Genomic DNA, 26,225 nt, shown 5'->3' with positions numbered 1-26,225 from the left:
TGTAAAGTTCTTAACCAATCAACAATTACAAGTAACATACCTACCGTCAAATTCTTAGTCTTCACAAACTATGCATGCCTATAAGCCGCTGAAACCCTAATTAATCGGAAGGAACCTAGTATAACCAAATAAATCCATCCAATGGTGAATCTGAAAGCATAGAGCGTACTTGAAAACAGAATTTTAGGAATCGGGAAGCAAATCAATAAGTTGAAATTAAACCTGGGACCTTTTGAATCTTTCAATTGGACATTAAAATCACCTAAACATCTTTAAATCGAGCCATGATCATCTTCTTCTTGATTCTTGATTTAGGAGAGAGAGAGAGAGAGGAGAGATATATGTGAGGTTTAAATTTCAAAAGAATCAAAACATGCCCAGGATGCATTTTAGGGTTTTTTGAATTTTTAATCACCTGCCTGGATACACCAGTTTTAAGGGCCGGACAAGTTGGGTTTGAGTTTTTTTTGCATAAACATGTTGTGCATTATGCATCAATAGTAGTAAACTCTTAACTTTAAGAGTTTTTGGTAAAATAACTTTTTTGCCCTTCCTATATGTATTATACTATAAACTAGCAGAAACCCGCGCGATGCGACGACAACGACAATTTTTATTGTGGCACTCATTTTTGGTTGGCTCATAACTTTTTTTTGTCATTGTTTTCCTAATATCAATGGCTCATAACTTCCCAATTTCACAACACTAACTTAAGGCTTTGGTTTTTCCCTGCCAGCTTCCCAATCTCTAGAAAAAGATCATAACTCCAAAGCGATCTGATAAAAAAACAAAGAAGACATATTTATTTTCATACAATAAGAACTACTAAACCAACATCAAGTATATCATAAAATTGGACCGACAACTGAATATAAATATGTGCGATTGTTTTTTTAATGACCAACAATTGTATTAAATTTTGAATAACTCTTCTGATGCGAGGTTATATAATTAGTCATTAAATGTTTTGTTTTCTCACCAAAAAGGTCAAACATGTTATTACTCTTAGCCAAATTATAAAATAAAAGAAATATTTAGTTTCGTTTCATAAGAAGTGTCAAACTGACATCTGGTACATATACAAAATACTAAAATAGTCTCAAAAATATAATACAAATATTTGCAGCTAATGTTTTTTAAATGTGTCCAAAAATTCTATTTGATTAAAATTAACCGGCTATGATAAATGTAAATATTATATATATATAGGGGAAGGATCAAGAGAGAACTCTTATTTAGAGAGAGAACTAAGGAACTCCTAATTATAGGGTTATAATTGTAAATTGCTCAAATAAAGGCGAAAAAATATTGCTTCCCTGTTCGACGACGTTCTCTTCAGCCTCCTTGTATAACAATCTCAATACAAACCTCCTTCTATAGAAATTAACACTTGCAAATCACAAAGCATGACTACTCGATTGTTATGAGCCCTAATCTCTGACTAATTCGGTTGTTTAACCTGTCAATTGCAGGTATTTCAATTCGAAATTCTATGTTTTTAATCAATAAATTGATTCATATTCTGCTCGTTTCATGTATTAATTTCATAGTTTATTTGATTAATCATGAGTTACGACATTATTAGTAGATAAATGAATGTTAATTATCATTTATACCAGAAATTAGGAAAACAGAGTCCGAATTGATGGATTAGGTTTTACAAGGTTTAATACAGGTATTACATATGTGCAGTACATGTATTACGTACGTGTATAGTACATGGACTGCATACATGGATTAGAAAAATCGACAAGATGTGTGATACATAATACCGAGTATTACATATGTGTATTATCTACTTTTTTACAAAGGATGTGTAATATATGCAGTTTATTGACTATTCAAGCAGTTATTGACTATTCAAACATTTTATTATGCAGTTTTGGGGTTGACTTATGATCATACTATTGATATTTGGTATGTTGGTTGTTGGTTGAGCTTTATACAGGTAAAATTTTGTTCCTGAATACAAAGAATACCCATTACCATCATCCCTTTAGCTGAAGTACTGCACGATATCGCAAATTCTACATCGTCAAGTAACGAGCATACATATAAATTGGGCGTTGAATCAAGCATATTAACCTGATACCAAGACCACAAAATAGACATGCTTGATTGTTATGGAGGACTACTTTTTGTATAAATATTTTTACCAGAAATATACATTGGTTATGAATTTTGTTTTCTTTTTCTTGGTTTCTTTAATGTATTATCTTCGTCACCAGGTTGTAAACTAAACACTTAGCGTTTATATGTAATACAGTAGTATTACATATTTTTAATACAATGGTACTGCATATATGTATTACAGTAGCACTATGTGTATGCAATACAATTGGTACAATCATATAATAATGTTATAAAATACAGTAACTGACATAATGGAAACATGGTAATACTGCATATGTGTAGTATGCTCAAACAAATCCTGCACTAACATTATCATCATTATTTTTATACACTACATATATGCATTACCAATAAATAAATGTGGTTCCTCTAACATTGTTTGGTTCAAACAATTACACATATGATGTATAACTAAATATGTACAATTACACTAACAATACTATTTTCAACGCATCAGCACTAAATATATGTGTTGTATATACGTAATACGTCACTATTGCATATATGTAATCAATATTACATATATAAACACTACATCAACGTTTTATAATATTAATACATTTTGTTGTTTTAAACATAATAGTCAGCTATAAATTTCATACATCAGTTAGCACAACCACGTAAATATACCATAACATTTATATTCAAATTCCATCACACGATCTAACAACTGATACACAAATCCTATTATATACAATAACAAGATAAGCGTGCTAAAAACATGCCCTTTTAATTGGTGCCATTGTTGAATCTTCTATTTATGTTTATTTCTTGCATTTTTTAAATGAGACGACCCTTCAATAAACTAAACTATAAAAAAATATTACAATTAATGCCTTTGGAGTCTCGGAACATTTCCATAAAGACGCTCACCAGCAAAACAAATTATAAAAAAAAAAAACCAAAGTTGACCAACCTATACACCACTATCTCAAACAAATTTGACAACTTGCCCCAAATCCAAACAAACATCAAGCCTAAGTAACCAACCAATACCACAACCAAAACTAAATAAGTAAACCAACCCACTACAGTTATACCAAACCAATACACAAACAAAATGATAATAACTTCAGCCACCAATACTTGAAGTCTTCATGTTATAGCAACAATACATATTCTTTAATACATCATTCAGCTGCAAAATCAAGCAAATACCAACACAATCCATCTGCAACATCCAATTACCATGCTTCATATCCAACACTTTTGATAAAAATCTTGTAAGGATACCAAACCTAGCAAAACTAATCAGTTTCTAGGCTTCAAGCAGAACCAAGAGCTATTATTTGTGTGCCAACAATTGAAGTATTTATTATCATAAGGAATTAAACGAATTCAACATCACTGCCAATACATAGAGCTTAACAAATAGCAACAACAAGCTTTTAACACTTAAATCATTACTCAAGTCAGGATTTTGTGCACCCATGTCAATAAATTGTGCATATTAGTCCGACTTTTACACCCAACCCAACAATAAATCCAACTGTAAATCTTAATAACAATCGTCCACGTCATATCAAAGACACAATCATACCTCCATAGGACTCACGCAACGATCCAGCTAACTGTAATGTCAATTTTGCAGTAGCTACTTACAATCACGGGCTGCAATCTAAACAATTATATTACTCATAGCCCATAGTAACGTGTCTTTATACCTATTGTTACACCAACACCAAGTAAACTCATTCCAAATCCAGCCTACAACATATGATCATAATAAAGCCCATAGTAGCAATGCATAAATGTAATACAACATATTTTATATGCATGTGATATTTTAGCTTTGCATACATGTAATACAAGATAGTTTGTATGTATGTAATATCTTATAGCTACACATATGTAATACAACATATAACATTCATATGCATATTATATCTTATAATATATATGTAAGACAACTTATAACAATAATTCATATATGTAGATAACATAACTCATATGCCTATACGTAAATAAGCATATAACATGTATTGCGTATATGCATTATAACATGCTTATAATATGTATTGCATATATGTATTATTTGATTAAACATTAAAAAAACACGGACTATAGAAGGTGATTTCAGTGTAATACGCCTACTCTAGTACTACACATATGTTGTACAATATTAATGTATATTTTTTTTTTGCAGCACCACGATTTATTTTTATCTTTGCTTTATATTTTTCATAGCCTAATTACAAATTAAAGCAAACAATTACAATTTATATATGACACAGTAGTAACATATATATAACACATTATACTATAGGATCAACCCCAAAATAACATGATTTCAATGCAAGTATCACAATTCATACGGTATTCACATAATCAAACTAATAAGGTTGAACAAACTGAGGGAACAAGATATCTATCGAGCATTTAAAATTTACGAATACGAAGAATTGAATTAGAAGAAAACCAGCAGTTTTTGATGATTTAATTGAGTTGAGATACTGGTGATGTGTTGCTACCATCTCCTTTGCCATGCTGCTGCATATTCTCAGGAAATTAGTGGCGAATAAGTTTTACAACGAGATATGATTTAATTACTAGCAACTGAACTGTACAACTCTTGCCATAATTAGATTATTCAATATGTTTTACCCTAAAGAATAAGTAGCTTCAAGTAGTAATTCTATACAAAGTAATTGATAAAACATGTGATTACCAAAAACATATTCATCTAGACATTTCATCGAACAATTGGAGGGCATCCCAAATGAATCAATAAATTAAGCATATTATAATGAGATACACACCAAAATTGAACAATTGTATATAAATATAACTAAAACAAGTTCATTTACACATACGTATTATAACTAAACGTATAAAATTACATTAACATGACTACATTAAACACTACACATATGCAGTATAACTAATAAAAAAACTGTAAACTATACCTGTACTACATATATGTAATATTCGACGAATAATTAAAATAGATGAACTAATGTCACATAAGCATTGTTCATGACTTTTATATGTAATCATTACGTTATTTTGTTCTTCGATTATAGGAAGAAAAACAAAAGCAAGGACAATCGGCGTGATTTTCATCTAATACACCTAATAGAATCATAGAATGTGTGAAATTAGCTATTACGCTCGTTTACCTGACGGATCTCTTAGTATACGTGCTTGATATCGCAGTCGATTCACTTGATTGTGTAGCCAAAACGATGATTTGCAAGTGAAACCCTAGATTGATTGAAAAAGACGAACGGCGGGGTTGAAGGGAACGAGAGTTGAGATGAATAGGGGAAAGTTAGTGACAATTTTACCCTTGTTCATTAAAATCCCCCACCTTTTTTTTTTCTTTTTTCCCTTGCTTTTTTTAGCCTTTGATCATTTAAATCAAGGTGTTAATAAGATTTCTCTAGTTCTCTCTTTAAGAGGAGTTCTCTCTTGATCCTACCCCTATATATATATATATAGGTAAACTTTTGAATCGAATATGTATCATCGATCATTCTCCATCATTAATATTCATTCATTTATGTTTGTTTGAGTTAGGTTCGTTGTTGATTCGTTTAAAGATTCATTCATATTTATTTAAATAAATTTTATTTTCATATTTTAAATCCTTTTGCTTAAGTATATTTGATAATACATAATACCCATACCAGAGAAAGTGGAATGATCAGAAGCAGCTGAGTTATAGAAACTGCATACACCAGTAATATCATTGAAACCGCTCGTCAAAAGCCAAAAAAATGATTATTCTCGTCCTTCCCCAGTAATATCATTAAAACTACATACACGCGTTACAGGCACAATTCTTATCAAACATATGGGATGGGTAAAGGTTGCAGATAGTTATCATAGTTATATATCAAGATCGAAAGTGTCATTAAGTAGACAGTTTACCTTCCCCATCGCCTAGCAGCTGCTCTATTTATGATTTCATAAAGAATTTTAGAAGATAGGTCCTTTTCTAAATGAGAGAATGTTTCAATTGTTGACTAGATACCTTCCTATGCATTAATAATTTATCTCAAGGGGGAATTAATATCTCAAGCATGACAAATTATATTATTAACCATTTTAAATAAGAACAAGTTTTATGACCCGCGCTTCACTGCGGAGGCCTATACTCGAGCGAAAACAGCCAACGTTGTAACATTAAAGATGCCGAAAACTATTCAACATCAAAGACGAAAAAAACTATCAAATCGTTGAAGCTTTAAACATCCTGTTTACAACTCGTTGAAGCTGTAACCACTACACAAAATTCTTACGTGCTTTACATCAATAACATTTATGTTATGCAAGTATACTTTTGTTGCACGTATTCGTCTGGTGATGATTTTCTAGTTTCTTTTGTGAGTATATGGGATTCGTCTTTAGCAAAGTCTTTTATAAAATGGAGCATAATAGTGAGTTGATTGTCTACCCTGGCAGCCATACAAACAGATCCGTGTAAGTAAGAGTACATGAACACCATGATGAATATTAGACTTTATAGAATCAGATGTCCCGATAGTACGTTACAAATATTTAGTAATCAAATAACATGTTACCTGAACTCATGCGAATCGTTTGACCTTGACCTTGACCTTGAATCAACAACATTCTTTGGATGCATGCTGCTATTATCAATAGGTTCGGTTTATACATCTCGCCAACACACGAACGCGACCCGTTTAACGCCCCAACTATTTTTGTGAATACTTAAAAACAACTTCGGTATATCGATGGAAAAAACATTGGTTGGAGGAGTCGCATTAGTTTGGTTGTTAACGACAGTATTTGAATGTAATGGCCGGTTCCATTACGGCCGTCGTCACCATTGCAATTGTTATAATAAACGTTGCGATTGAATGCCGGAACTGTTGGATATGACGATGATTTATAGGTATGGAGTGGTGACGGTTATCCGTCAGCGGTTATTAGAGAAACTACGCGACGGTTGATATACGGTCGTTACCAATATGTTGAATGAATCTGTTGACGGTTATTAGAGAAAAAACGACGGTTGAAGTGACCGTACATGTATGAACTTATAACATATTTAAATGTACGTGAATTGTTTTACAAACAAAATAATTAAGAAAATAAAAGTTGTGCCTTTGAAAGGAGGTTTATGTTCTTAAAATTGTTCCTCAGTTTAATTATAAATGCATGTTTCATTCTCAAAGAACGTGTTTGTTAATTGACCCTGACCTTAACCGTTTGTGCTTTTCTTAGGCAAAAATATATTTGTGTTATAAAAATACAAAAGATAATGTGTTAAAAAATACAAAAGATAAGTTAATTTTGATTGTAAGAGTCAGAACAAAATAATAACCGTCGTTATATTATTTTATTTATTAATAAACGTGGAGGTTATAATCTAACTATTGAAGAGATATAATTTGTGTAGACTGTAGAATAAATAAAAATATATATGCAGCGGTTATTTGTTTTATTCTACAACAATTAAACAAATAAAATAAAATGAAACTAAACATTTTACCACCAATTCTAAATGTAGTATAGATATAGATTAATAAAAATAATAACATAGTATTGATAATACAATATAATATAATATAAAAGTCAAATCTATACTATATTATAAATAAAGGTTCTTAATGCCACATGGCATCACATCACACAATATCTCTTCCTACAAAAGTATTAAACATTGTTCATGTCAAAACAGTTTAAAATTAGAATGAGTTTTGGTTCACGAATTGTTTAAAAAAGTTGTCATTTACAACTAAATTTTGATATAGATAATAACAAAGAAATAATTTATGATTTATGAAATTTTTCTAACAACTTTTTATTTTCAAATTACGTAATATGTAATTTTTTTACTGTATAATATATCTTTATATATATGATACATTTTTTTTGTATTTCACATTATGTTATTAGGGTAAAGTTAAAATACAAATGAAAACAAAAATGAGAAGGGTGAGAAGGAATCCAGTCCATTGATCTTATATTTGAATGGCTGAGATTAATTTAATAAATAAAAATTAATGAAAAGGGCATGAAGGTAATAACCCATCTTTGTTGACTTTCTCTCTCTACATGCAAGACATATGTCAATTCACCTATCATTTTAAAATGTCCATAAACTTTTAGACATCATTTTTTTTAAAAAAATATACCATAATAATAAGCGTTTTTTTATCTTTAATATGAGTATCATATTGTTATATAAAAATAAAAAAAAATTAATGGGTTTTTTTAATTGTGTTTTTTTGTTGTTCATTGTGTCATTGTGTAATATGTTGTTTCAATTGTGTTATACGTTTCAAGTCATTGTGTTATATGTATTCACCATTGTGTTTTACGTTTTAGGTCACTGTGTTATACGTATTCACCATTGGGTCTTACGTTTTACGTTATTGTGTTATACGTATTCACCATTGTGTTTTACGTTTCAAGTTATTATGTAACATGTATTAAGCATTGTGTTTTATGTATTAGATAAAAAGACACAATGGTGCGCGAAAAGACACAATGACGAAAAAAGACACAATGATAAGCGAAAAGACACAATGGTGTGCGAAAAGACACAATGACGAAAAAGGACACAATGATAAGCGAAAAGACACAATGGTGTGCGAAAAGACACAATGACGAAAAAAGACACAATGAAGAAAAAAGACACAATGATAAGCGAAAAGACACAATGGTGTGCGAAAAGACACAATGACGAAAAAAGACACAATGATAAGCGAAAAGACACAATGGTGTGCGAAAAAGACACAATGATGAAAAAAGACACAATGGTGTGCGAAAAGACACAATGGTGTGCGAAAAAAGACACAGTGGTGTGCGAAAAGACACAATGATAAAAAAAGACACAATGGTGTGCGAAAAAAGACACAGTGGTGTGCGAAAATACACAATGACAAAAAAAGACACAATGGTGTATGAAAAGACACAATGACGTGATTTTTGTTTTAAATTTTATGTAAATCATACTCATATTAAAGATATAAAAACGTTTGTTATTATGATGATTTTTTTTTTAAAAAATATCATACGTAAAAGTTATAAACGTTATAAATTGATGAGGGTATTAACATGTGCCTTGTATGTGGAGAGAGAAAATGTATACAATTATCTTTATACCCTTTTTCTTTTCGTTCCCACTTGACACATATCAATTATTTATGGCTTCTCACACTTTTCATTTTTGTTAACAATAACTTTATTAAAAAAAATTACTTATTCTGACCTATTTGTTACACGTGTAACTAATAGTTAAAAATATAAATATGTAAAATTAAGTAGTGTAACCGAAGTGTCATTTGACCCTAATCACTACTATTCACAACACAACACAACACAACACAACACAACACACATTACCTTTCAGACACAAGAATCTCCCACACAGAACAGAAGAGACGATCAATAACAATAACAACCATCTCATCTCATCTCATCTCATCTCATCTCATCTCATCTCATCTCATCATCTGGTAATAATAATAACAATCTCTTCCCATACTACTAATATTAATTCATTCTATGCATGTTTATATAATCACACCAATCCAAAACCTAATCATTTCTTTCATCATTCAAATTCAGTTTTCTCTTCAATTCAGTTGCTAAATCAACTCATTATCGACACTAATTGATTCGAATTTCATGAATTGTACTACTGGTTTCTGTCTAGGGTTTCCAATTCCCGCGATTTAAACCTAGGGTTTCCGGACCAAACTCAAATTTGGGGGTTGTTGCTTTTGTATGAAGATTTGGCGCTGTTTATGCTTTCGGGAAGAGGAATTCGGTAACCGAGAGGCGATGATGAGGGAGACGGATGGCATGTTGGTGAATAATGATGTGGAGGAGGGTAACAATAATAATAACAATGATGATGCAGAGCCTTCGTCATCCATGGTTGCGGCTGATCGCGAAATGGACCGGGATGTTAAACGTCCAAAAGTTGAATCTTTGACACTGTGAGAACTTCTATACGTTGCTTGATACTTTTTGGGTTAAAGAAAGAAAATGTGATTGATTAGGTTAAGATTTTTAACAAATATCGAGATAAGTTGAGAAGCAATGAAGCTTCAACCTTTTTTTGGTTTCCACTTGTGCGGCCTTTTGAGTTTGATTATGTAAGGCTTGTAAACGAACCAAATGTTCAGTGAGCAGTTTGAGAGAGTTCTTTTTTGTCATTTAGTTAAAATTACGGGACATGAATTGAACATTCAGTGAACAGTGTTAGGGTAGGAACTAAGAAGCTTGTTTATGTTCATATTTTTAATAGACAAACAAACATGAATGAAATTTTTGGTTCATTTAGTTAAATGACCGAACATTAATTGAATGTTCAGTGAACAGTTCGTTTATGTTCATATTTATAATAAACAAACGAACATGTATGAAATTTTTGTTCATTTGGTTAAATGAATGAACATGAATTGAACGTTCAGTGAATAGTTTGTGAACCATTTTGCAGGAAGTTCGTATATGTTCATTTATTTAATAAACAAACGAACATGAACAAATTTTTTTGTTCATTTAGTTAATGAACGGACATTAACGCATGTCTTGATCGCTCATTTGGGTTCGTGAACGTTCGTTAATTTGAATTCGTGCATGTTTGCTCGTTTACATTGATTTAATTTCGTTAGTTTGCATTTGTTTACGTTCGTTAGTATATTCATTTATAAGCTTTGCGCTCATTGCAACCTAGTTTGGTTTTAACAACTTTTTAGGCCCAACACATTGTTCTTCATACTACTTTTAACTGGTTTTAGCTTTGTTACGTTTGTTCCTCAACGTTCAGTTATGTTCGTTTACATTTGTGTATCGTTCGTTTATATTGTTAACGGACGAACATAACGGTCACATGCATGCTTATTTTCTTAACGAACTAACATAATGGACACAAACATGCTCATTTTAACGAACGAACATAACGGGGACAAACATGCTCATTTTCTTATCGAACGGACACTATCAAGAAAACACTGTTCATTTAATTGTTTGTGTTCATTTGCTGGTTTAAAGTTAGACGGACAAGCACTAACAAGAAAACCCTGTTTGTTTAAGTTCGTGTTTGTTCGATTCGTTTACAAGCCTAGTTATTGTTTCTGTGAACTAGTGTTTCTGGCTGCCATGTGTGACTATGTGCATGTTTGGGACTGTAACATGAACCCTAATATAAATTGAAAAAAAATGTAAACTAAATGCTACCATCTTTTTAATATCATCGACATTAAATTGGTTTTACATGACATCTGTCAACGCCTTTGTAGGGAAGATGAAATCCCTTTTGCATATGCAACTGCTCAGGAAGAATACAAAATAATGCTAAATGGGGACCAACTTGTTGACTCTACTAGTGGTAATATGAATCAATGGCACACAACCAGCGCACATGAAGATTTTTGGTGGTTTTTAAACTTCGAAGATCGAAACATATCTCCACAAGAATGTAAGATTTTCTGTAATATCTTGTTTTGGCTGATTATGTAAGACATGATTCTTCCTTTATTGTCATTTCTTTGTAAGGTTTAGTGTGGAAATTAGTGGTTCAAAATGGTTATCAAAAGTTCTCAATTCCAAAAAGTTCTCTTAGCTAGTCGTTACTCATTATAAGAAGTTATTTTAGCTAGTCATTACTCATTATAGGAAATAATCATACATAATTCTAGAAGAATTATCTACAAAAGTGATGTCATCATCATCCTACTCAGTATATCCCACCAATAGCTAAGCTATGGTAGGGTCCGAGGAGGGTAAGATGTAGACTGAAGTGATATAATATCCCTAAAAGGTTGTTAAGTTGTGAAAACATTTTTCTAGCTGTAAGACTACTAAAACAGTTATTGATCTTGTTCTTTTGCAGTTGAGGATATGTGTAATCGATATCCAAATGTAACTCAAGTGAACGTTAATGGACCTTCTTTGCATACGCTTGCTAAGCAATCCATTTCATTATTAAGGCAATGATCTACTATTAGTTATTATTCATTCAGTTATTTTGATTGATGATAAATTAACGTCTTTTCAGGAATCTTGAAATCTTGACATTGGGAAAAGGTCAACTTTGGGACAGCTTCTTTCAAGCTTTACCTGATTGCACCATGTTAAATAGCTTCATTGTGACCGAAGCGTTTCTTGGTAACGGGCATTAGGAGATCCACATTTACCATGATAGGTTAAGGCACCTTCAAATTGTGAAATGCCGCATGGTCCGCATTTCTGTCAGGTAATGCATTTGCTTAATAAATCGCAAAGGTCTAAAGTGCTGTGTTACTGAATTTTACAGAATGTGAATTTGACCCATTTACTTATGAAGTACGAATTTGTCGATTTGGCTTATGTTTATTGGTGCAAACGAGCTGAGCCGAGCCCGAGCTCGTCTAGGCTCGAGCTCGTTTAACTTACGAGAGCTCAAGCTCAGCTCATTTTGAGCTCTAATTTTAAGGCTCGAGCTCGGCTCGAGCTCAGCTCATTTGTTATTAATTAAATAATAAATAATATCTTTTTAATTATATTATATGTATATTAGTTATGCTTTTTATGTATAACATAGTATATATTATTTAGTTATATCTGTCATAATATATTATCTAATAGAAGTAAAAATGAAATTTGGCGCCGCACCGACCATTTATTTTGTTTTCCTTTTTGATTTGTTTTCTTTTTTTCTTTTTGTTTTGTTTTTCTTTTTTTGTTTCTTCTTTTTGTTTGGTTTTCTTTTTTTTGTTTTGTGTTTTTGTTTTGTTTTGGTATCATAACAAAAACGATAACGCTAATCAACAGAACTCTTTTGTTTTAGGTTCGGTATCATAATGAATGTGACGGAACCAACCAAAACGTAACGCTAACCGACAGAACTCTTTTGTTTTAGTTTCGGTACCTTAATGAATGTGATGAAATGGACCGAATTTGCGTACACTAACCGCCTCAACGCCTGAGTTTGACCAACGTCACCCCATTGGCCAACCTCAATTTATATATATTTTTTGTTTTACTTCTGATACCGTAACCAACGTAACCAAACGATTTTTTTTGTTTTAGTTACGGTACCGTAACGAAGATCATGGAAATCGATATCTTCACGTAGACTCACCCGCATCAACGCCCGAGACCGACGTTGCTCAGGGTTTTACGAACATTCGATTTTACCAACTGACGTCACCTTATTGGCCCATATCAATATTTATATTGTTTGTGTTTGTTTTTGTTCCGTCACCGTAGCAAATGTAACCAAAAGCGTAATGAACATGCCGGAACACATCAAATTTGCACACACTTACCGCCTCAACGCATGAGACCGACACCGCTTGGGTTTTACCAACGCCTGAGTTTTACCGACCGACATCACCCCATTAGTCTTCTCTTTGATTTTTAAATTTTTTTGTTTTTGTTTTTGTTTATGTTCTGGTATTGTAATGAATGCAACAAAAAATGACCGAATTCATGTCGAGTTAACGACTCAACACCCGGAAGCCGCGCAAAGCGCGGGTAAATTACTAGTTATATTATAATAATTATTATTTTAAAAATATATATTAAACATAATAAGTATTAAGTAAAAGTTATGTCAGTAACAGGCTCATTTAGGCTTGCGAGCCAGCTCAGTTTCGATAAGTGAAGCTTGGGCTTGGGCTCGTTTATTAAACAAGCTTATTTTTAAGCTTGAGCTCGTTTAAGCTCAGCTGAATTTGAGCTTCTGATCTCGATTAGCTCATAGAGCGGCTTGGCTTGTTTACACCCTTAGTTGTGTTACGGCTGTAACGGGTCAAATCGGGGTAAAATAATAGTATAGTAAAAAAACCAAAAGGTCAAATCGTTTGAAATCCAAAATCACTTTAATTATGTTATATCCCTAACTCAAATGATCGTAAATCTAATAACAGCAAAAGTGAAATGCTTTAGATGGTAGAACGAGCCGAAAGTTAGCAGAGGTGTAAATTTAATATTTACAAATCACTCATTTTGTCACCTCTAAATTTGGCTATGTAAATAATGTTTTATAATTTACAGGTGTCCCGAACTTCAAACTTTATCCTTAAAGCGAAGTAGCATGGCACATGCTGTCTTAAATTGCCCTCTTTTACGTGACCTTGATATAGCCTCTTGTCATAAGCTTCTAGATGCTGCAGTCCGGTCAGCTGTCACATCATGTCCACTCTTGGAAACCTTAGACATGTCAAACTGTTCATGTGTTAGTGATGAAACGTTGTGTGAAATATCTCAAATTTGTGAGAATCTTCATATTCTAAACGCATCCTACTGCCCAAACATCTCACTTGAGGTACTTTTTATGGGTTCTTTAACTTCTTTTCTAGTTATTAGTGTGATGTCATTTACATAATCATAAGTTTATTATCCTTGTTTATTGATTTCTTTTTGTAGGCTGTAAGGTTTCCAATGCTGACTGTACTCAAGCTTCATAGCTGTGAAAGCATAACCTCTGCTTCTGTAGCGGCTATGTCTTGGAGCTTTATGTTGGAGGTTTGAACATTCTTTTCTGCTTCTCAATATTAACTGTCAATTTTCTTTTTCTTTGATCTTTTTACACCATTTTTTATGATCCATGCTACAGGTTTTGGAGCTTGATAATTGCAGTTTATTGACATCTGTTCTCTTGGATCTTCCTCGCCTCCAAAATATCCGACTTGTACACTGTCGCAAGTAAGTAATAATACATTAATGCATCAAAACATCATTTAGGAGGAGAATTATTAATTTTATTTCCAATTTAATCCTTGGCTCTCTCTTAAGTGTTGATACATTCTAGGGTGTCAATCGCGTCGGTTTGACGGTTGGCGGGTTGAGTTGTTCAATCTGAACAGGACCCGCAATTTTATCTGTTTCAAAACAGCAACCCTAACCCACATACGCTTAAAATTGTGTGACCTGAGCACGACCTTTTTAACCTATTTATGTAAGCGTATCAAACGGGTTAGCGGGTAGAAACGTTAAACCTGAAAACGACTCATATTTTCATTCATATCAGAAATGTCAATCCTAACCCGCATACACATGAAATCATGTAAACCGAACACGACTCATTTAAGTCATTTATCTAAACAAATCAAATGGGCTGGCGGGTGATTATTGAGTTAGTATGCTGTGGAAAAAAAAGGGTTAAACGGGTCATAAACTGCTTAATGGGTCGACATGCTTTACTAAACAGGTTGGCGGGTCGACATGCTTAACTAAACAGGTTAATCAAGTCAACCGAACATGCCACATTTTTTATTCGTGTTAAAAACGTCAACCTTAACCCACAACTTAAAATCATGTAACCCCACCCGTTTATCTAAAGTTCTAAATGTGACAAACGGGTTGCCAGGTTATTATCGAGTTGTAAACTTGTTAGTTGAGTTGGTGGATTGTAAAACAGTGAGTTAAACGAGTTAGTGGGTCGACATGTTTAACCTTTAAACAGGTTTTGTTTTCTTATATGGATTAAATATATCAACTTAAAACCGGATTATATTCTGATATTGATGTGGTTGCAGACTTGTGGACTTAAGTTTAAGGAGCATGGTATTATCTTCCATTAGAATCTCAAATTGTCCTTCACTTTTGAGAATCAATATCACATCAAGTTCACTGCAAGTACTTAATAAATCATAATCATCTCAATTTTTTGAAGTTTTAAATTTTAGATGTGTTTTATTTAGGGTTTATGAGTTTCTACTATTTTGTGTATGCAGCAACTAATTTTGCAGAAACAGGAAAGCTTAACTACATTAGAGCTTAACTGTGAATGTTTACAAGAAGTGGATTTAACAGATTGTGAATCTTTGACGATTTCAATATTTGAGGTTTTCGGTGATCACAGTGGATGTGATGTCCCATGCTTAAATCTTTAATTCTTGATAACTGTGAGGTTAGTGATTACTACTGATGCTTATGGCTGTTAAAATAGGGGCCCACTAAAGTCAAGTTTATTTGTTTTCTAACCTCACACAACTTTTATTAGGCGTTCTAGTTCTATGTAGCTTTTTTGTAGATGCTAATTGTTTTAATATAAAGTGAGGTAAAGGAAACATTTATGAATCTTGGTTACTAATTAGTGATTATTTTTTTCAGTTTGACATACTTATAACAATTGATACTTTGTTACTGCTAAATATAGGTTGTTACCAGTCATTATTATTCATTTGACAGGGTTTAGTTACCTAAGTCTTTAGGGCCTGTTATATGTTTGTTTATTGTTTCTGGTTTTTTATATATTGAGAGATTCCCCTCCATTTAATTAGCGTTCAGAACTTCAGATATATTATTTAGTGAATTTTTACTATTACCTCCTAGCTGAAGTTGATTGGAATAAAAACATCATCCATTAGTGACCAAGATTATATATAATATACATTTAATTTTGCAACTCTTGTTTTTTTTTAAATTTAAAAAATTTTAATTATTACATAAGATTAGAACACCTATCAAAAGTCAAAAGTACTTACCTTTAGAAGAACAAAAATTTTGAGTGATTTTGATGGAACAATTGTGAAACTTGGTTAATGGTTAGTACTTGGGTGAAGTTTCCAAAAGAAAAAAAGAAAAACAAAACTGATATTTGGTTATGTTGTTTATGGGTTCAGAGGTTGACGGAGGTGGTTTTTAGTAGTAATTCTGTAAGCAGTCTTTCATTTGCGGGCTGTCGTGCGATTACTTCTCTTGAGCTTACTTGCCCTAATCTTGAGCAAGTCTCTTTGGACGGTTGTGATCATCTTGAAAAAGCAACCTTTTGTCCGGTAAGTAAACTAATAGCATATTCCTTTAATAATATAAACAAAAAAGCTTGACTATTTGCCACTTAAATAAAACAATTCAAGTGAACATGTAATGTTTTGAAACGCAATTTACTTGGTGTTATCGTATTGTAACTCAATTTAATAAAAAGTAACTACATCACTCTTTTTCATAGTTATCCAGTTTAGTTTTATTCATGTATCGATGTATTCAAACAAAACAACATGCTTACATATTTTATTTGTAAACTTAGTAAATACTATGGGGTATTTATAACCTTTCCGTTATTTTATTTGGTTGGTTTAGAAACGGAGTTCGTCTTTAAGTATGTTGTTTCGTTTTCATACACATTGATACTTGGGACGTAGTTAAATTTATTAATAGTTACAAAAAAGGTCATGTAATTAACTTTTTGTTCGATTGGGATACATCACATTTGCTCCAAATAACCGTTCAAATTATTTTGTGTTCACTTGAATTGTTTTGTTTGTATAACTATTAAGCAGTATCTTGTTTCTTTTTCAAGAGTCATTTTTCTCAAATTGATTGTTTAATGATCATAAAAAAGTGACTAAAAAATTTGTAATGTCCCATGTCTACTGGCTTGTCTCTACAATTATCCTCAACCTTGTATTTATAGTTCCCTATCACTCTAAATGATAGTTTTTATAAGAACTTTCTACGTTGTATGCAAGTAGGTTTGATTGTTAACTTTTTTTCGGCTAGCACACACTTCAATAATTACTTCTAGTGTTTATCGAGATCTAGTTACAACTTGCAAGAACTAAAACAAATAACGTAAATGACATTATAATACAAAAAATGCATTTCTTTTCCAGTAATATCTCACTGTATAAAATTTCTTGTTGAAAATGACGCATTTCTATTTTTTTCGTTGCTAGGTTGGACTTCAGAATCTTAATTTGGGAATATGTCCTAAACTTAATGTACTCAATATTGATGCACCGAGTATGGTTCAACTTGAGCTGAAGGGATGCGGTGTTTTATCAAAGTCATGTATCAATTGCCCTTTATTAAAATCTCTGGATGCTTCATATTGCAGGTGACGGGAACCTTCACTCTGTAGGATGTTCACGGTCCAGTTCGGCTTGTTATGATGAAAATTACGAGCCAGACCGCTAACTACGGTTTAAAAAAGCGACTTAACCGTCGGTTGGGTCAGGTGGTTTTACTGGTTTGGCGTTTTTACGGTTCAATTTGACGGTTTGAACTAATATATATATATATGTATATAATTTTTTTTTTAAAATCATTAGTTTATATGAAAGTTTTTAAATGAAAAAAGTATCAAGTATAAATGTTAAATGACTGGTTTGATTTACACAGCCGGTTCCAAGTCCAAACCGTTCAAAACTTCAAACCGTCTAAACTGTACTGTGTACCAAACTGTTAGGATCTCAAACTGGTCAAACTGAGGTTTGGGACTCTGGGCGGTTTTAAAAAATTTATGAACATTTCTACTCTATATTATCTGTAACCGGTTTACCACCACTTTCTCCTTTAATATTTGTGCTAGCTTTTAAGCCCATTTATATATAAATGGATCGATTTGGGCTGTGTTTAATCTCTTAAACTGGTCAAATGGTAAAATGGATCATTTAAACCATTTGACCAGTTTAAGAGATTAAACACAGCCCAAATCGATCCATTTATATATAAACGGGCTTAAAAGCTAGCACAAATATTAAAGGAGAAAGTGGTGGTAAACCGGTTACAGATAATATAGAGTAGAAATATTCATAAACCGTTAAAACCGCCCAGAGTCCCAAACCGAAGCAAGTCGGTCAGTTTGAGATCCTAACAGTTTGGTACACAGTACAGTTTAGACGGTTTGAAGTTTTGAATGGTTTGGACTTGGAACCGGCTGTGTAAATCAAACCGGTCATTTAACATTTATTCTTGATACTTTTTTCATTTAAAAACTTTCATATAAACTAATGATTTTGAAAAAAATTTTATATATATTAGTTCAAACCGTAAAAACGCCAAACCGGTAAAATGGTTTAAATACTAAGATTTAGAAAATCATTGTAGTTATATTGTTTATGAAACCATAAATAACCCATTAGTTATCTACTAAATTTCTAAAAATTGGATGAAAACTTGACATGGTACCATTTCAACTACTTTTTGTCCTCTCTTTAAATGTGATGCTAACTTCGCATGTATTTATTTTGCAGCCAATTAAAGGATGATTTCTTATCAACTACTACAGCTTCATGTCCTTTGATTGAGTCATTAATATTAATGTCATGCCAATCCATAGGCTCTGATGGACTCATGTCTCTTGGTTGCCTTCTTCATTTGACTTTACTTGACCTTTCCTACACCTTCTTGTTGGACCTGCAACCTGTTTTCAGTTCCTGTTTGCAGTTAAAGGTATAACTGTTTTCTTTTTAATCATTTCAATATCTTTTGATATTGTTATTATACTTGCTTTTATTGTATGTCTACTGGCTTGTAAACAAACTGAACATCCAGTGGCAGTCCGTCTGCTGGAAGTTCGTTTGTTTAATAAACAAACACGGACACATATCTTGTTTGTTCATTTATGTTCGTGAACGTTCGTTTTTAAGTTCGCTCATTTGAATTTGTTTGTTTACATTCAATTTTGTTCGCTAGTTTACGTCTGTTTAAGTTTGTTACTTTGTGTACTCTAATATACATTTAAAACTTTTTGGCCCATTATTGGTTTTAAAAATGTGTGCAATTGCGTAATGCGCGTTCGCGCAATGCTGTTTGATGCGCACATTTCTGAGCTAAAAGTGAGTTCCTGCATAAAATACTTAGGGGCTGTTTGGTTCATTCAGATCTGAATGAGCATTTGTCCCATTCAGCAACAACAGTGGGGCTGTTTGTTTACATCTGAATGGAGCCATTCAGATGTAAACATCTGATTCATTCAGACTTCAGACTGTTTGGTTCCAAACAGAAAAACATCTGAATGGTTAAAATTAGGTCTGAATCATTCAGACTTACTGTTGTTGCTGAATGGGACAGATGCTCATTCAGATCTGAATGAACCAAAAAGTCTGAATGATTTAGACCTAAATTTAACCATTCAGATATTTTTCTGTTTTGAACCAAACAGTCTGAAGTCTGAATGAATCAGATGTTTACATCTGAATGGTTCCATTCAGATGTAAACAAACAGCCCCTAAGTTAAAAGACTTTTCTAGTGGTGCTATATCTTTTTTTTATTATATTATTTTAATATTTATTTTTTGTTGTTTATGAGTTAACAAGTTAAAATATTATCTGTAAATATTATTTTTGTGTTTTCTAATAACAAACACCAGGCATACGTGATGTGTGTGCTTCACGCATTGCGCATCGCGTGTCGACTTTTTGGATTAAAACGCATCACGCATATTAAAACCAAGGGCCCATTACAAATTTGTTAGGTTTAATAACTTCTTAGGGCCAACACATTGTTCTTCACATTACTTTTAACTAGTTTTTCTAGTTTTTGCTCACTTATGAACGTTCATCATAAGTTCAGTTGCATTTGTTCATTAGCCATTCATTTATACTGTTAACGAGTTCACGAACATGCTCATTACTTAACTAACACGGAAACACTGTTCGTTTAATTGCCCGTGTTTGATCATTTGTCCAGTTAGAGTTAAATGAACGAACACGGACATGCTCCATTCGTGTTCGTTCGGTTCGCTTACAAGCCTACGTACGTGTCTAACTTAAAACCTTGGAGTAAGGCTGTTCAAAATCTTGCAAACGTGTTTTTAGTTGACCGAAACTGATCTGTTTTTGTTTTATTTAAGGTTTTAAAGTTGCAAGCATGCAAGTATCTTACTGATTCATCACTGGAACCTTTATACAAAGTTAACGCTCTTCCCGCTCTCGTTGAGTTGGACTTATCATATGGAGCTTTATGTCATTCTGCCATTAGAGAGCTTCTTGCTTGCTGCACTCGTTTAACTCATCTCAACTTGAATGGATGTGTCAACATGCATGACATGAATTGGAGTTATGACTGTTGAACATGATCTTGACCTTGACTATGACCAACAGTCTCATCTTCTGCTACAAAATCTCAACTGTGTTGGTTGTCCAAATGTTAAGAAAGTAGTTATTCCTCGATTCGCGTGTTTTTCTCATCTTTCGTCGTTAAATCTTTCGTTATCTGCCAACTTAAAAGATGTTGACTTGGCCTGTTCTAACTTGTGCTTTCTCAATCTAAGGTAATGACTTTTTACTTTTAATATTATGAAAGTTATTGACTTGGTACTGTTGAAGATTTATTTATTTATTTCGTTCATTATCTTTGCAATTATCTTTGCAATTGCTGCTCTTTGGAAACTTTGAAGCTAGAGTGTCCAAGATTGACTGCCCTTTTTTACAGGCATGCATTATTTTTTTTGGTTTGATTTTTGTGGTTGAGTTGAACAATACATTTATTTCACTGTTTTGAAAATAAAAAACTTGTGAAATATATAAAATGTCCCTCAGTGATGACAAACTAAACTAACGTGTGGACAGATTGTATATCTTCTGTAACGGGAAAACAGACAAATTAATTTATCAAACAAAAAATCATGATATCATGTATACCCGTTTCCAAATTTATGACATTTCTCTTAAAAATTGTGTTAGAATACATGAGTTTGTTGCTTCTATTGTAAATTGTATTTACTGAAATGGTTAAATATGTAATTTAAATTTAAATATGCTTTATTTTAATTATTATTCTCTGTTATATAACAATTTTTTATCATATTATGTCTCAAATAGTCTTGCAATATTGGCGAAGAAGCGGTTGAATCTGCCATATAACATTGAAACGTGATTGAGACACTCGACGTTCGCTTCTGTTCAAAGGTAAGTCATTGAGCCAAATCCTATATTAATAATCACTTTGATAGTTTGAAGTAGTAAAATATATATTATTTTGGAACGCTAACAGATAAGTCCATCGAGCATGGTGAGGTTAAGAAGTGCATGCCCGAGTTTGAAACGTATATTCAACAGCCTGGTTCCAGTTTGATACATGGAACCGATTCCCATCAAGAAGATGAAGTTTTGCATTTTGATTGTAGATGTTATAGACCTGTTCTGTGTTGTTTTTGTTTTCTTGTATTTTGGAGTGAGGAGTGTAGTTGCAATAATCAATAAGATGATAATAAAGGCTTCTAATGTGAATTATAAAATTGATTGTTGCTGATAGATAAAAAGTTACCTTTTAGTGTCATCTCAGGTTTATATCTTGCTGTCCGATATTTGTGCAATAAAATAATAATAATAATAATAATAATAATAATAATAATAATAATAATGGTTGTACACAAAAATCTTTATTGAAATAATATTAATTTCAATCATAAAATAAAGTGTGCGAAGCCAGTTCTTTGTTGCCTCGATCTTGTTTCTAGTAAAGCCGATCTCTATTGCATCACCATCTTCTTCGTCATGTGCATTGTTTGTAAAACATATCCCGTATATAATTAACCAACCAACCAAGGGCAACTGACCATCTAAGTGAAACATTAGTTGAACGTTCAACAAATAATTCATTAATCATGAATATTTATGAAAATTGTGATGTGTAATAATCAAATGGCTCTTGTCCAACCTGATAAACAACCACCAAACTTGCATAAATCCTGGCTACATTAATCTTTTTTCCTTGAACATATATAGCCTTCTAACTGATGAGCCCATTCCTTTGGGACATACAATCCAATTTAGTTACTATTAAGTGATGCATTTCGTTGTACAACATAAACACATTAAAAATAGGTCTAGTCGAGTTATATTTTAGTAAGAAAGAACATAATGTATATGATAGAAAGCGATTACTAATTAATCATTTTACACTAAGGTTTGGGAAGGTTGTGGGTTCTAATACACTAATGGTGGTTGTGATCCAATGGTAGAGGCAGAGCTTTTAATACACTAAGATTTGGGGAGCTTGAGGGTTCAAAACCCACTTCCAACAAGGGATTAAGAAATTCACCTTTAAAAAAAAAAATTAATCATTTTACACAGATCCACGTGCTCACTTAGTCGCCAGATAACAGTGGGCTTTGGCACATAAATAAGATCTGGGTGTTTTCAAACACTATGGGTAAACTCTACACAATATTAACGAACAAACACGAACAAGCTCAATTCTTAATGGATAAACTCATACACAAATTTTCATTCGATAAAATGTTCATAAATCATTTGTTTATCAGACAAAAGCATAACACATGAACACAAACAAAATCTCATCCACATCCATTTAACCTGACCAGATTAATCTTTAAGGCTGAGGGGTGTGGGGCTTCAACGGGGGCGCTAGAGCCCCTCCGCTCGCGCCCCCAGGCTCTAACACCACACCACCGGGGCGCTAACGGGGGCGCTAACGGAAACAAAAAGAGAGGCGTGAGCTGGTTAGCGGCTGAAGAGAGAGAGAATCTTGCATTGGGTTTAGAAAAGAGCCGTTGGGCTCTTAAATATTAAAAAAAAATATTTTCCTATATAATTATACTCCATTTCACCCATTTTTATACCAAAACTTCAAACCTTCACCCAAAATCAATTCATCTTCTCAACTTTTTTTAAAAAAAAATGGCTGGAAATTGGTTCCCAAACCTTGATTTAGATTATCTTGACGACGATTTATGGTCGTCACCGCACCAACCGATGTTTTATTCGGAGCCGCAAGAATCATCCGGCTTTCAACCATCCAACACACAACCGTCTCCTAGAGACTTCAGTAACCTAAATCCGGTCGATCAAATGCTAATGGAAAAGCAAAAGGAACGTATCCGAAAGAGGTTGATTGAATAAGACCAAGCCGAAGAATAAGAAGAATGTTTTTTTAGTACTTTAATTTTTATTTTATTTTTAGATATTAATGTGTTTTTTTTATTAATGTGTGTTTTTTTAATAATTTATGAGTTTTTTTAATAATACGTTGTTTGAATATATTTATAAAAAAATTAAAAAAAAAATTCGCTGGAGCCACTGCTGGAGCCCCTCCACACCAGGGCTAGAGGCTCCAACGAGGGCTCCAACACCCCCCTTATCCAGTTTCTCTCTCTGTCACACGTCATAATATTATTGGTTGGAGCCCCCATTAAAGCCCCCACACCCTCAGCCTAATAAAAAAAAATAAAAAGTTACCTGATCTAGACCCTGTACCAGACTGACTACCTGCCCAATTATTCACCAAACCAAAAGTTCAAACTACAACTACTACGATCACCAGCACCCCCTATTCTTTCTCTCTTTCACAGACACATACAACAACACAGACAAAAAAAACAAAAAAAAGTGTATTGTATTGTATCAATGGCTACAGCAACTCTGTGCATCAGTAGTATCCTCTGCTGCTGCTGCTACATTCTCTTCTTCATACCTGCATCTGCTGCTCTTGACGAGAGTAAGTAAATAAACCACACCTTCTACTTTAGCATTTACGATTTCATTTAGATCTTATTATTAGTATATCACATCTGAAATCTTATCCTGTTGGTTGTTGATCTAACCTACACTTCTCTCACTCACATAATTAATAATTATTTCATAAGTTTTGCTATACATCTCTCTCTCTCTCTCTCTCTTACATTAGATATAGATTTATTTATGCAATGCTGTAAAACTCCCTAGGTACCGACTACTGATTCATCGGATTATTGGAAGTTTATATGTAAATTTCTAAACTTATTTATACACAAATTTCTTTTTGATATTTTAGATTTACATTTTCAAACTTATTAATTTTTTTAACAACTTCAAAGATTTTGACTGCATTTGGCCGATTACCAATTTTGGGGCCGATTAGTTGAAATTGAATCGGCAGTCCAGCGATTAGCAAGTAGTCGCACACAGGACCAATTTTTACGGCGTTGGATCTATGTAATCATTCATATATGCTTATTGATTCAACATCTTTATAATAATTGTCTTCTAAATCATTCTATCCAATATTTCTCAAACCAACAGAGATTGTTACACACAATCCAGCGGACGAGCTCGTAGCCATTCTAAACAGCAACCGAACCGCACACAAAGCACCAACCCTCGCTAACAACCCCGGCCTAGCCTGCATAGCTTTACAATACATCAAAGCCTACCAAGGCAACTGTGATGATGTTGGCAAGTCAAAAAAGCCTGCTGACTCAGAATTCGCAGAAACTTTCGCACCCAAATGTGGGGTCGAGGTACCCACACTCGCACCCATCACGGGCCGCGTCATCGGGTGCCAGTCCAAATATGTGAACCCTGAAAGAGCATACACAGATATACTGACCATGAAGAACAGAAGCTTGAACATAATATATAATACTACTTATACTGAGGTCGGGGCTGCAGTTAGCGGGTCAGATGGTGGGGGCCCGTATTTCTGGTGTTTGCTTTTTAGTAACGGTAAGTCGAATAGCAGCTTTGTGTTGGAGGATGGGACGGCTAAGATAACGAGCCCGGGATGCTTTAGTGGTGCTCATGATGATTGCAGTGGTGGTTATGGCTGGTCACAACATGTTAACATTCTGTTGATCTTTGCTCTTGTTTTTGCGGTCATTTGTTACACGAGTGGGGTATGAGTGTTATTATGATCATGGTATATGTGACACGATTGTATTTTGAATCTTTGATTCGTTTGTTTATGAGGTTAAACGTGTAATATACATTCCACAGGCTTATTGATTTCTGTTAAATGAATCGAGTTAAATATGTGGTCGGATTGGATTGTCTGTTTACAGTGTTGAATAAATGCAGCACTGATACCAGGAGTCTGCATATTCGTAACTGAAAAAAACCAAACCCAGACTGAAACGACAGTTTGGTTTTATGTTTTTGTAACAACCAAACTTTTTGTCCGGTTTCTGTTTTGTTTGTAATTAAAACCGAAAAACTGAACTGTACCGAATTTATAGATTTTCTTTTTTGATTGAGTTTTATGTAATTTTAAGAATTTAATAAATAGTGTGATTCAAATATATTAGCCCAAATGTATAATAATCAATTAACAAAAATATTTAGACCCAAATTCTTTATTTTAACTGACTTCCTTTCTGTGTCCAAAAAAAAAATTAAGCCTAAATGGAAAAATGGAACCGACATTGAACCTAAAGTGAACAGATATAAAAAAAGAAAACAAAAATTTGGTTTTCTGTTCGGTTTGAGCCCAAAGCCGAAACTAAAAGGTTTTTAAAAACTTAAAAACTAGAAGTTTGTTTTTTTTGTTCAGTTTGCGCCCAAAACTGCAGAAAGCGAAACCGGAACTACTTTTTGTTTGGTTTGAGCCCAAAACCGGCCCACACGCACCCTAACTTATACAATGCATTGAATGGTATGCATATGCGTTATGCCTTCTGTAACTCATCTAGTAACGTTCATTGATATTTCTCATGAACGAAACAAAAAGCTATAGC

The 26,225-nt window shown here is 33.1% G+C and overlaps 1 protein-coding gene and 1 pseudogene across 2 annotated transcripts; both read left to right on the top strand.

The window, feature by feature from the left end:
- The first annotated feature begins 12,113 nt into the window (after window positions 1-12,113).
- On the top strand, window positions 12,114-21,048 carry LOC143623875 (F-box/LRR-repeat protein 15-like; annotated as a pseudogene). The gene is made up of 10 exons (XR_013151985.1): window positions 12,114-12,313; window positions 14,098-14,368; window positions 14,470-14,568; window positions 14,660-14,748; window positions 15,582-15,681; window positions 15,780-15,955; window positions 16,671-16,823; window positions 17,724-17,884; window positions 19,023-19,221; window positions 20,625-21,048. The product of XR_013151985.1 is annotated as an F-box/LRR-repeat protein 15-like (transcript).
- Window positions 21,049-24,141: 3,093 nt separating this feature from the next.
- On the top strand, window positions 24,142-25,759 carry LOC143623874 (uncharacterized). Its single transcript, XM_077094678.1, has 2 exons — window positions 24,142-24,232; window positions 24,796-25,759. The coding sequence occupies exons 1-2, from the start codon at window positions 24,142-24,144 to the stop codon at window positions 25,392-25,394; spliced, it is 690 nt and encodes a 229-aa protein (XP_076950793.1). The 3' UTR covers window positions 25,395-25,759.
- The last annotated feature ends 466 nt before the right edge of the window (window positions 25,760-26,225 follow it).

This window comes from Bidens hawaiensis, unplaced genomic scaffold, assembly GCF_021521415.1.
Source record: "Bidens hawaiensis isolate Kalapana, Puna unplaced genomic scaffold, B.hawaiensis_p1.1 tig00003587_1, whole genome shotgun sequence".
Classification (NCBI taxonomy): domain Eukaryota; kingdom Viridiplantae; phylum Streptophyta; class Magnoliopsida; order Asterales; family Asteraceae; genus Bidens; species Bidens hawaiensis.
This window is presented reverse-complemented; position numbering and strand designations above follow the sequence as displayed.

Excerpts from the sequence above, each read along its gene's own strand:
- LOC143623874 (XM_077094678.1), top strand. The coding sequence starts at position 24,142 with ATGGCTACAGCAACTCTGTGCATCAGTAGTATCCTCTGCTGCTGCTGC. Across the intron at positions 24,233-24,795 it reads ATCTGCTGCTCTTGACGAGA|AGATTGTTACACACAATCCA; the intron begins GTAAGTAAATAA and ends TCAAACCAACAG.